The sequence below is a fragment of the Lonchura striata genome, chromosome 2 (assembly GCF_050655825.1).
Source record: "Lonchura striata isolate lonStrDom1 chromosome 2, ASM5065582v1, whole genome shotgun sequence".
NCBI lineage: Eukaryota > Metazoa > Chordata > Aves > Passeriformes > Estrildidae > Lonchura > Lonchura striata.
In genome coordinates this window covers 134,293,862-134,306,498 of record NC_140704.1, presented here as the reverse complement: position 1 = coordinate 134,306,498, position 12,637 = coordinate 134,293,862, and the positions used below count along the sequence as shown (strand labels likewise).

The 12,637-nt window shown below is 45.7% G+C and overlaps 1 protein-coding gene across 1 annotated transcript in view; it reads right to left on the bottom strand.

Annotated features, from left to right (window-relative positions):
- Positions 1 to 9,839, bottom strand: part of SDC2 (syndecan 2) — a 60,085-nt gene extending 50,246 nt beyond the window's left edge. Inside the window, exon 1 of the mRNA XM_021543247.3 lies at positions 9,543 to 9,839. Within this exon, the coding sequence (XP_021398922.2) occupies positions 9,543 to 9,602 (60 nt within the window). The 5' untranslated portion in view covers positions 9,603 to 9,839. The remainder of the gene's footprint in view (positions 1 to 9,542) is intronic.
- Positions 9,840 to 12,637: the final 2,798 nt, after the last annotated feature.

Here is a 12,637-nt window from a genome sequence, read left to right as displayed (position 1 = left end):
GACTGCTCTAAGGAGGTTTTCCAATTAGATTAGCTGAATTGAATAATGAGAGAGAGGGAGAGAGATTAAGTTTTTCTGTGCATCTCTAGGAAGCCATAGAGAAATCCCCAAAAATACTCTTGCTAATCCTCCCTTAGGACCCCTCATCTCTGATTACAAATACAGGAATGTCATGTGAGCAACTTTACTATGTAGGAACTGCGCAGCTCTGACTGTCTGTACAGCAACAACCTTCATGACAAGGGATCCTACATACTTTTTTTAAGAATGACAGTGTCTGCCAGATGTTCTCCTCAGTCCTCATCAGGTTCCTCAAGTCAAATACATTTACCCATGTAGACCAGAGGAGGCAAGCCTCAAATGGTAGGTAAAACAACAAGAAATTGCAAAGAAGCAATGCCTATACATTACAGAAGCACCACATTTCTTTCCCTACAGTAAGGGGATTTTTTGTCATAACCTAAAGCGTCCAAATTCTTGCAGTGCAGATAGAGAAGGTCAAAGGAAAAAAACTCAAAAATTAAATACTGACTGGCACGTGAAGTCAGCAGAATCACAAAATATTCAGAAACCCAGAACACTTCTTTAATCCACAGACAACATTAATAGTTCTCCAAAACAGTATAAGATCTACATCTCTATTAAGTTTATGCCACCAGGCAGAAGACCAATTCAAAGTGTCCACCAGAGGAGGCCTACATCAAGATGCCAAGTCAGCAGCTCTTGGTTAAATAGGAGAGATATGGTCAAGCAACATTAGTGTAAGCACAAAACCCAAACCAGCCAAGGGTAGAATAAGTTTTTCAGACTGTGAATTATTGTAAGAACAAAAACAGAAGAAAAGAAAGGTAACTTCCCTTTTCTAATGCCCTACAGTTGTGAAACAGACAAGAAATGGCATTTTCATGGCAGCAATACTGCTAAGAGTACTGTCTCAAACTATTTTGAATCAAATACTCTGTGCTACCAGGAGCTCAGAAGTTCTCTCCATCAGGGAAAGCCAGTGGCATGGGCACATGACTGCCTCTTCACTGCAGCAGAAAGGCTATTTATTACTGACCCTGAGCCCCACCAGAGGCAGAGATCCCCCTTGCAGACACAGGCCTGCTCTTCAACAAGGCATGGCTGGCTGAGCAGAACAGCACCAGAGAAAAACTTCTGCAATAGGCAGTATGACTGGAGACAACGAGTTCACTCAACTTCAAGGTCCTGTCTCCTCCAGAACCTGCAGACTTTAAGGAGGTAAGTCTGTTTTTACCAGGTGGCCAGGGAACCTACTTTTCTCACCCTCAAACACTGCACAGAGAGACCATCAAGCAACACTGAGATGTCAAAACATTATTCAAACACAAATCATGAGTCTTCATTATTTAAGGCTGTGAAATAATGCATCCCTTTATAGTCAGTTATCAGACTTGTTCCTTCTTCCAACACCTTCGTGATATTCCTCCCCTCTGCACACCAATGATGCTCTGTGCTGCAGGAAGGACCACAGCTCCTACCAGAAGAGCAAAAACCATCTCATGGTTTGCCCGAGGGCTTGGTCACTGCCAAATTCTCTGGAAACTTCTGGAGACATCTGTCATGCTTCCATGCAGCAGACAGATATGTCCACTGAAATATTTTGGTCAAAAGCCATAAAAAGGTAAATTCAGTTGCAACACAGACAGATAATTTCTGCTGAGCCAGGAGTCCATTCGGGTCACAGCAGCTTTAGTGGGACCTCCCAGCCTCGTCAGGTCAGGTACAGATCTATGCTAACCACTATTCCCATTTTTTCTCTTTAGACTTAATTTTTCCAATTTGTTCACATTTTGCAGTGATGACCATGCCTATCCCCTTGCCAGGGCTTTGAGGCAGAGAAAAGGCTGTGCTAAAGAATCAAACCAAAAGCACCAATGGGAGCTACTAAAGATCAAATCATAAACATGGGGGAAAATTTATGAAACTGCTGTTTTAAATTACAAGTGAAGAAACAAGAAAAAAAATGGAAAGAACACCTTTTGTTTAAGGCTTTTCTTCCTGGTAAGTAAAGTCAGAGAGGCTGCCCCTTTCACACTAATTCAGGCCAAGAAAATTAACAACACAATTTTGAGAGAAATTTTGTTCTGTTTACTTACCTGGGAAACATTCTGAAAAATGCACACACAACAGAATAAAAAAATTAAAATATATGTAAAATAGAGCTCCATATAGAATAAAGTTCTATACAAAACATGAACATGAACACACAGAGTTTCAAAGACCTTTCAAGCTAGAACTGCAACAGCTGGAAAGAGATCAATGTAGAATGCTCTGTGGAAGACAGTTTATGTGAAAACATAATTTCTAAAGTACCCCAAGAGGTTTCATTTCATGACATTTTAGATATCACATTTTAAAAAATCAGCCTTCATGGATGAGAAATACTCAAAGAGCACATGTCTGGAAAATCATAAACAGCTTCACCAAAGACAAGAATTTATAATATACACATGGCACTTTAATAACTTTTTCCATCTATCTCCAGGACTAGCCATTTTTCTTGTTACACCATAAAGAAGGAGATTTGTGAGTTGCAGATGGTACATATGCTTAAGCTACCAATTATTCTAAAGTATTAATATTCTAAATTTGGATACTGCCTCGGCAGTTCCTGAGAACTTTACACCTTCTCTCAATGACATTTACACAAGCCCGTAACTAACACAACTAAATTCCACACATGCTGTTCATGGATGCTCCTTCTCCTTGCTGGACAAACACTTTCCTTTGTGCTTGCACTGCCACCACCAGCAAGTACCAAGTGCCTCTGAGCTCCTAAATCGGAGAAGATTCAGTCCACAGACAGGACAGGACCTAAAGGTTCTGCTATCTGCCTTCCACAAAAATTGTCAAAATCTTGCTTCTCAGCAGCATTATCTCATGCACATCCTTGCTGTGGGAATTATATATTATTATTATTAGGACTAAGATGTATCTATTTTCATTTATGCAATGTCACAAATTGTTATTCAATGGAAGCTCAATTTCTGGCTGTCCCAAAGACAGTATGTTTCCATTACTGTGAACTACCTTCACCTTTCTGCTTTGCTTCCCTCACAGGTTTTCATTTTGAATTATAAGAACACCACTAATGTCATACCTCAGTGACTACATATTAGAACATGCAACAGCACTTGAAAAGGATTTGAATGGAGAGGCTTTGTGGATGCTTTCACTTGGTAATCAGTTTAAGTGACATACTGATTCTGGAATCTCCACATCCAGAGTGAGCACAAATAAACAACCTGAAAAAGGAAGAACCTGATTCCAGGACATCACTCATCTCTGCAGCCTGCAATGTACACCATGTATTCAAACCCACTTCTAGCCTTCTCCTGCAGACCCCAGTCCAAAAAACAAACAGGACTCGGCTCTTAAAGCCAAAAGATATCACGTGGGTGGGGGAGTTTGGCAGTACCCTTCAGGCTGTACCTTTCAGGTAATGTGTCCAGCCAGCTACTCCTGCAGATACTGAAGAATCAACACAGCTGGAATTAATATAGCTCAGCCCAGAGAAAGAGGAAAGCTTCTACTTGTATAGTTAATGGAAGGACAGAAGCAGACATACAAGAAGAGATCCTGTTGAAGGTGGGAAAGGGAAGGCCTGGTTAGGTTATTCATTCTTGTGGCAGCAAGTATGATGTATTTTTTTGTTCTCTATTGAAGCATCCTTGGTCTTGAGGCTACACTGGTCATGCACCCAACTGCTCCCTGGGAAGTACTTAATCTCCCAGGCTGTATTTGTATTACTTTAGCAGCATTCTTTCCTACATCTCTGTGAGAGTCAGTCCTCTCAGTCCACACAGACTGAAATACACTTCAAATAACAAGGATGGGTCACCTCACATTGATCTCAAAGGTGACAAGTGACTTCCATTAGTGTGGAAGCACCTCTAGAGAAAATTATGCTTTATTATGGCTAATCAAACCATGTCTGACAAAAGATGTCTGACAACATAATATTTAAATATAGACAATATATTCTGGTTGTTAATCACAATGCTGGCTTGTGAACATTTTGATTTTGTGCTTGTGTATACCACAGGCTATTTGACCTTCTGTAAGTCTCTTTGTCTCCTTACTATTAATAAAAGTACAATGTATTTATCTTCACCCTCACAACTCAAACACAGCCAAACAGGTTTTTATTTTAACTGCCCCAAATCAATTCACCTTGGGAACAAAACAATTTAGCTTAGAAGGGAGATTTCTGAAGAAGTTGTTTATATATAAACTAAAAATAGTGATTTAAGATGGAGCAGCCAGCTCAGGCTTTAGTTAAGCAGAGCTTATATATACTACACTCTAATAGCCTATCTACGGACAAGGCCAATTTCTGCAGATTCATCACCACCCTATTAGTCATTATTTCACTTTAAATAAAACTCCTGCTTGAGACATCAACAAAAATAATTTGCTCAGCGCAAATGCACTTGTTGCAAATGGCTGTTAAATGCTACATTTTCTCCCAGTGCAATCAGTATTCCAGTACTTCTGAGGATTACATGTATTCTGTTTTTCTGCCTAAATATCTAGTATGCTTTTAAAAGCATCCCCCAGGGCTGAGCTAATCAAGAAAACAACATACATACAGAGAACTGTCATTATTAGAGGGTCAAACACCAATGCAATCTGTACTCCAGAGCTTGCAAATTATACTTCAATGTGAGCAGGAGAAATAATGTTCCCAAATCATTGAAGAGTGTCATATAATCTATGAATAAATTACTAGTCCTGAAAAATTATAGATAGCAATTTATTATCATCTTGTAAGCTTGAACTGAAGATAACCAAACAACAAGCTGTTCACAGAAGAGCCTCCAGTAATTTTCTCATGCTTCCTACAGCACCGACGGCGAAGTGACTTGAATGTGGACCAAATCTCTTGCTCATGACTTGTCCATCCTCTCTCAAATGCAGCAGCACAGAGGGCATCTTTATGATTCAGATTCAAATAGGGTGTTACACGAGGCCTCAAATAAGCTTGCCAATCTCAAACACAACATTTATGTTAAAAATCATAGTCTGTCAAATCTATTCATAAGACAAAAGAGCACTTCTTCATAACTACACAAGAGCTCTTTGTTCAGCCATTGAGCCTTACTAAAGCCTGCAATTCTCTACCATAAGCAAGATGTTTAAATTGCTCAATGGCAAAAGTCAATTTGGTGAGAAAATGTAATGAATAAATGCCATCCACATGCCTATATTTGACATTTTATAAAGACAAGTTGCCACAAAGAGCAGTGCCAATGGAGAACTCTGCAAATGACTGGCTCCTCAGTAGGGTCTTCTCCAAGCTCAAGAAGCACTGCCAAAATGCCACATTCCCCACCAAGGATGGCAGGCAGCTCTCCATCATCCACCCCACCCTCTCGGAGGCATTAGATCATGGCTGCATGTTTGACATGTGACTTCTCATAACCTGCACCTCTACTAGTCAAAAAATTAGTCCTTTATCTTGTCATCCTGCAATTACACTTAATTTAGGACTACAGAAACTTAGATCCATCCAATTTCCACGCAAATTCCAGACTTAATGCACACTCTCCGAAGTCTACCATCTTTATTCCATTAGCTATAGTAACTACCTCAAACCTTCCACAGAGGTGTTATCTGCCCAAGAACCACAATACCAGCACCCAACTTCAAATCCTACGATATTTGTCCTGACTTGCTCCTGAAGATGATACTCTCATATACTTCCTTGATAAGGATCTAGGAAAAAATGCAGAGAAAACATCTCTGCACTTCAGGCCTCAATACTAAATCAGTTCTAATGCAAACCTCAGGGCTAAGATATTAAAAGAAGGAACTTCAGTGTTTGATCTGGGGTCAAGATTCATCTGTTCTTTAATTTTTAAATTATAATCTAACCTGGGACAGAAACCGATTTCCAAAAAGTGGCTCCTGAGAACACCCATCTAAGGGGTGGCTGTACTACCCAAGACTGGTAGCAAACGCCAGAATTTCCAGTGCATGGCAGTGCAGGGAGAACCCAGAAGTTCAGTCAGAGCAAGGGAAGCAGACATAGCAGATTCCAGGTATTACCAAACCACAAAAAGCAATGGATGAACAGTTATTAATTCTACAGTGAGAAGAAAAGGTACATGTGAATTGGAGGTGGGTAGAAATAAATGAAGACTGAAAAGACTTCCTTCCTTCACTGGAACTTATTTGACAAAGCAAATTTAACACAGATAGGAGAGACACATACAGCATATAAATCTATCATATACCAGCTATCTCTTCAGCCCTTCTTTTCCACTACTTACTACCTCTGAATCTAACTGCCTTTTTCAAAAAAAACAGTCCTTCTCTCCAACACGCTATCAATTTTCCAAATTCCAAAACCAAAGTAACCATTAGAAACAAAGGTAGGAAAACTACAGCATTATGATTCTCAAATACTATATACTTCTGAAAAATATACCAAGTATCACCCTTGGATCATCTTCCAATGATTATATTTATGCCAACAACTCAGCAGTCAGATGCTTACACAAGAAACCGAAAGGTCACTCAGGTGATGCCCCAATGCGCTGTTTCACTGAAAGTCCCAAATCTAGCCCCACATGCATGTATGGATGATGTGAAGCAGTCTCCAGACTCCAAAAGCTTCCCGGGGAGAGATGGACTCAACCTTCTGTGAGAAGAGCAGCACCGTAACACTGCAGTATGCAACACAACCTGCTAGCCAGCAAAGTTTCTCAATGTGCACTTGGGCATGCAGAGAGGATCTGACTGTCACACAAGCTCTGGAAAACCATTCGTCCCACTGCTGCAAACTAGAACGAAACGGAAACATTTATCAGCCTCTTCTGAATGGGACCTGACAACTACAGCTGGATACTTGGCACTGCTCTCTGGTGCTATTAAAATCAGCAAAAGCTGGCTCCCAATATCAACAGGGCTCAGGGGCTCAACCTTTTAAAAGGTGCATCAGGCCTCTCACTCAGTTTTCTTTTTCTTTCCAACAGTTTCATGTCACTGTCTTTCCCTCTCTTATAAGCAAACGAAGAAACTTTCAAGGTAGCTAGAAAACACATTTTTTGCCATTCAGCCAAGCCTGGGTGTATGCCCCATGTCCTTTGGGACCCACATAGGTTAACAGAACCCACTGTAATCTGACATCTCACTGCACACTGCGCTGATGGCAGCAAACCACTCCTCAAGCCCCAGCTGCAATCCACCAGCTTTGGTGCGGTAACACTTGCCACCATGTGCAGGCTGGCACTAGCAGGTTGGGCTCCCTCTCTCGCTCTCCATCTCAGCCCTGTCCCAAAGCAGCTGCTCCCCGAGGGAGCTGGCATGGCACGGCAGAGCACAGCCCACACAGCGCACAGAGCACCCACCCAGCACCACAAACAAACCACTCCCGTCGTCCTTCGGCGGCAGGTCTCACTTCCAGGACATTCTTAACACAGTGCTAACATCTCCTTGGCCCACCCCAATAAAAGTGTTGGTTGGTGATGCGGACCAAACACAGGGAATTCATTGCTTTAAGAAACAAAATCTCCTGCAGCTTCCTGCTCCTCTACTCAGAAGACTCATGGAATTAACTTCATCAGAAACAAGATTTTTACCTTATAGTTTTGTCTAAATAATGATAATAAATAGTAGAATCTAAAAACATGAAGAAATTTAGAGCTAAATCAATTTGACAGTGGTCTGGAGAGCTGGGAGGGTTTTTTAAAGCATCCATATAGAATTCCTCTTATGACAAGGACAGACTTCTGCAGAGAACACAGACTGTCTTTTCCCAGAGACTGGTCTACAAAATCCTATCTTAAGGGACCATGAAGCTGCTGCCAGGTGCAGTTAAAGGAAAAAGAAGGGAGGTGAAAGAAAAGGAAAAAGACCAACCTCCTTTTACTTTTTCAGCCCCTCCACAACTTTCTGGCAGCAGTAAGGACGCTGCAGCACAGCCAGGCAGGTTCCCCCCACCTCGCTCTCCCCACTGCCCCCTGAACCACACCGCACGGGGATGTGCCCCAACAACCCACCTCACACTGCCACAGTCTGTTCATCCTAAGGCAAAAACCCATCAAACTTAATACTCTGCTAATTACTGTGGCAGTTTAATAGCTACTCCACCGTCAGAGAACTTCGTACTAACAGCATTTCTATAAAATTAAAGGATATTGTAGCTCATTAGGCAAGGGTGTTTCTGCAGCACAGTTATACTTACCGGAAACAAAGGTCAGTGTTCTACCCAACCCTTTTTTAATCAGTCTTTAAGAAAGTGTTTTGCCATTGTACCCTTAGAAATCCCTAATGGTGAGCCAGATTTTATGAAGGCTGTGACTTGGCTAATTTATACAACAGCTAGAGAACTTCAAAAGTTAACCCAAGCTAGTGACGTTATTTAGTTCAGTGAAGCGGCTCATTTTAATTGGATTAAATTGTCTTTTTCTTTCTTTTTATTTCATATTGAAACCTCAGTTTATAATTTCCTAATATTTGCCCAAACACTGCATTATTGTCATTGTGCATACTCCTTCCCTCAAGACAAGCTCAGATCCACAGATGGAAAAGACCAAAACCCTCTGGCCGGTCCTCGCCGGCTCCTGCCACGAAAGGGTGGGAGGTTCGCCAGAGAGAGGCTTTCCCAGAGGTACAAATCCCAGCAACAGAGCTAATTGCATTAAGCACAGGGCCCGGTTAGCGAACACACTCGTGGCACGGAAAAAGTGTAAACAGCAGCATTATCCCGAGCAGCTCGCGAGCTACACGGGGAAGGGCGGCCGGGTGCGCAGTAGGCTCGGGCTCCGCGGAGCCGGGACCGGCGGCTGGCCGGGAAGCCCGCAAGGCGATCTGCCCGAGGGGTCTGGGAGGTCCTGAGCAGCGCAGCAGGGTTTGCTGCCTTTTTTCTCTTTTTAGCCACGGGCCGTGAGGAGTGGATTTTGCAAGGGACGCCCCCGCCGCACGGCCCGCGAAGCCGGGGAGGCGGCGATGTCCCCGGGCGCTCGCTCGGACACGGGGCGGCCCGGCGGCTCCCGGCGCTGCTGCGGGACGGGCTTCAAGTCCCCGCTGCCGGACCCAGCCCCGCGCCGCGGCCCCGCGGCCGCCCCTCCTCCGGAGAGGCAGGGAGAGAGGCACCGGGGGGGCTCCGGGGCCGGCTGGCGGCTGGGTCACCGCGGCAAACTTCGGCCGAGGTTCGCTGGAGGGCGGCACGGTGCTCCGCTGCGGCAGGGTGGTCCTCTCGGCTTCGTGAGGGTGTTCTGGGTTTTGTTGTTTCTTGGGTTTTTTTTTTGGGGGGGGGGTTGGGGTTTTTTCTTTTTTGGGAGGAGGGAAAGGGGTGTCTCTCATTCTTTTTTTGGTGGGTGGGACGGAATGGTGCCTGCCATTTGCAGACCGCTCAACTAGCAACAGATGCCCCCCCGAGCCAGCCCAGCGCCCCGCGGACGGCGATGCAACGGGGCAAGCCTCGGGCTGCGCGCCCCGCGCTTGGCTGCCGCAGCCGAGGCGGCCGCCCTCGTCCCGTCCCGTCCCCTCCCCTCTGCCCCGGCACTCACCGGCTGCCCGGAGGCGCAGGCCACGAAGCTGACGGTGAGCGCCAGCCACACGCCCCGCATTATTCCCGCGGAGCCGGCGCGGCGGCCGCCGGGGGCCGGGCACAAAGGAGAAACCGGGGGCCGGCGGCGCTCGGCAGCGCCCGAGGGGCGCGGGGCAGGGCCGGTGGCGCCCCGGGTCCCCGCCGCGCTCCTGCCGGGGGCTCCGCGCTCCGCTCCGGCGGGCCCGGTGCTCGCGGCGCTGGGGCGCGCGGGCTGCAGGCTGCGCGCTGCCGGCTCCGCCGCCCTCCCTCCGCCCCGAGTGCGCGGCGGCGGCGCCGCGGCTCCCAGTTAAACCCCGCAGAAATTCCTGCAGGATTACAACACAGATTGGCAGCTCCCCCAGCCAGTGGAAAGAAGCAGCGCGCCGCCACCGCCGGCTCTCGCCCCTCGCAAATTCAAGCAACTTTCCCCCCCCTCCCTCCTCCTCCTCCTCTCTCTCCTCCGCCCTCGTCTCCCCTCTGTCGTTCTTTTCCCCCGCCCCAGTGGAAAACATGAGCAGCGCCGCGGACCGACTGGACCGACTATGGGAAGGCTGGCCCCGTATAAAATCGGGGACGTGGAAAGGCTCCCCCTAAGCAAGAGAAATCCGGCCGCGTGTTGTTAGCGCTGTGCTGCCGGGGTTCGCACCGCTGCTCCGCGCCACCCTCCTCGGGAAGCCTCGGTGGCAGCTTCAAGTGTCAGGAAAAAAGCAAAATGGAGGGGTCAAAAATCACGGGAAGCGGGTTATCCCGAAAATGCCAGCTCATTGTGAATCCCTTAGCTTTTTGCCTCGGGTTTCATTTTTTTTTAGCGTTTCCGCCCCCAGCAAGAATACTAGAAACTTTTAAGGGTGAGGGGCGGCGAAGTCAGAAAGGGCTGCGATTTGTAGCTAGTTACATGGATCCAGAAGCTATGTCTTCAAAATAAATATTACAAGAATTGACAGCACCAAGAATGTGTGCTCCAGAAGCCAAAACAAGAAGTCTTGCTACAACTAGTCGATGGTATTTCTCAACTGGGGAGAATGGTGCTTTTGCAGAGCTCAGGAGCCTCAGCCTGATCCCCTCGCATATGCCAGCACGTTTCCACCACTGAACGTGTACTCACATGATATCAGTCATTGGACATGGGAAAGGAGCAATAACCAGGAAAGCAAAATATATCAGTCTCACTTGCAAACTCGACTGGCGATTTAAGTCAGAAGGTAGCAAACAGTGTTTTATAGCCTGAATCAAATGGTCACAAGGACCATAATGGTCTCTTTTGTTTGAGCAAAATCCATCTCTCTCAGAGGACCTGGGTCCCGGTGAGGGCAACAAAAGCCCAGGGAGAAACCCTGGGGAGATGTTTTTCCCGGGAAGATGTTTTTCCATGCCCTTCACTTTGCTTACCCTGTGCTCTGTGAAGAACTTTGGCCAACGGGTTGTGTTGAGATCCCAACTGCCGGCCTTTGCCAATCTGGTTGCCTTCCTGTCAAAATAGGCGTGCCACGTAAGAAAATAAAATAATCTGGCACAAGCAGTCTCTCACCCCACTCATCACTTTCCCAGCCTCTCCCAGGCAATCCCTGTGCAGTGTGGGCGCAGTGGCTGAGTCTGTGCTGGGAAACAGCAGGACCCTTCTCCTCTGAGAGGGGCTGGCCATGCCTGGACTGCTTTTACTGTGTGCAACCCGCTCCCAGGAACGTGATACCTCTCGGCAGTTACCACACTTGCTACTTCTAGATCCACCTTCTGGACATGCCATGTCATTGATTTTTAGGCTGCATTCCCCACTGCAATCCTACCAGATTTTCAGTGGTCTTTTCCTTGTTGGCGTCACACACACAGATTGTTTAATGTGTTCCTTATATTAAACAGATTGCTTAATATAATCTTTCTCCTTCAAAGTATGTTGCGAATACTTAAGACCTAATTCTGTGTATCCTCTTCCTTTGTAGGCAGCCAGATTTCAAGTCGACTAAGCAACAATTTGAGCATTGTTAGATGTGGGTGAGTGAAGTACAGTGAAGCAAAGTGAGCAAAACTCCATTTGGGCAAAATCTCACATAGGATCTCATGGGGTCTTACAGGCAGCCCAGTGTGCAGGGAGGGGAGAGATGAAGAGGTTGCAGCTTGCAAAGAAGAAACAGAAAAAGCATTCCTTAACAGTAGGAAAACAACATCGCATTTGAAACAAATAACATAAAAGAGCAAATGTGAAGACAAAGACACTGCATATGGGAAGCATCCTAAGGGTCACCAGACACCAAAGGGCAGGTGATTTACTACATGAGGGTATTTATTTTAGCATTCTTGGACATTTTTTTTAGCATTCTTTAACAGGCATGTCTTTTAACTTACAAACCAAGCTCAGCTTTATTTCTATGTAAAAATGCATGATTATCAGGGTTTTATATACTTGGCAGAATCTATCACAGATCAAAATACCATCTGCAACAAGCAAAGAGAAGGCCTTCCTTAGGCATAGATGATGGCAACAAGTGGGCTCCTCGTGGTCCACCAGTGTACTTATGGGCAGTGTTCTTGAAGGAGCTGGGGCTACGATCTGCAAAACCTCCAGATCCTTAAGCCTCTGTGGGGATGATGTCTGATGCCAAATATGAAGATAGACACAACACATTAATGCTAGAAGGAGCAGAACTAAAGACCAGAAGCCAGACAGATTATTTGAAAATATAGAAATGAGCATGAGAATTAAAAAATAGTAAGCTATTAACCCTTGTAGTTCACAGACATAACAAAATATTGTCCTGTATTTTGCTTACTCCCTCCCCACTCTTCTGAGTCTTCTATCTGAGAGCACCATACAGCATTAAGAGCCCACATGTGGTCGCATGGAGAAGTAGCTGCAGGCCTGGGCATTTCTTACACAGACTGTCAGGCAGTGTTCACCGTGTTGCCTTTGTGTCACCCTGGGTCCCTCCAGCCCTGCAGGGCACAAGCCACCCAGTCACCACACCAACATTGAGTCAAACCAGGCAGGAGTGGGATTCAGGTGAGATTAAGGGACAAACTTCAACAAAGGCCATTTTTTTCCCCCGAAATATGTTATATGGTGAAAGGATGCAAGAAGAT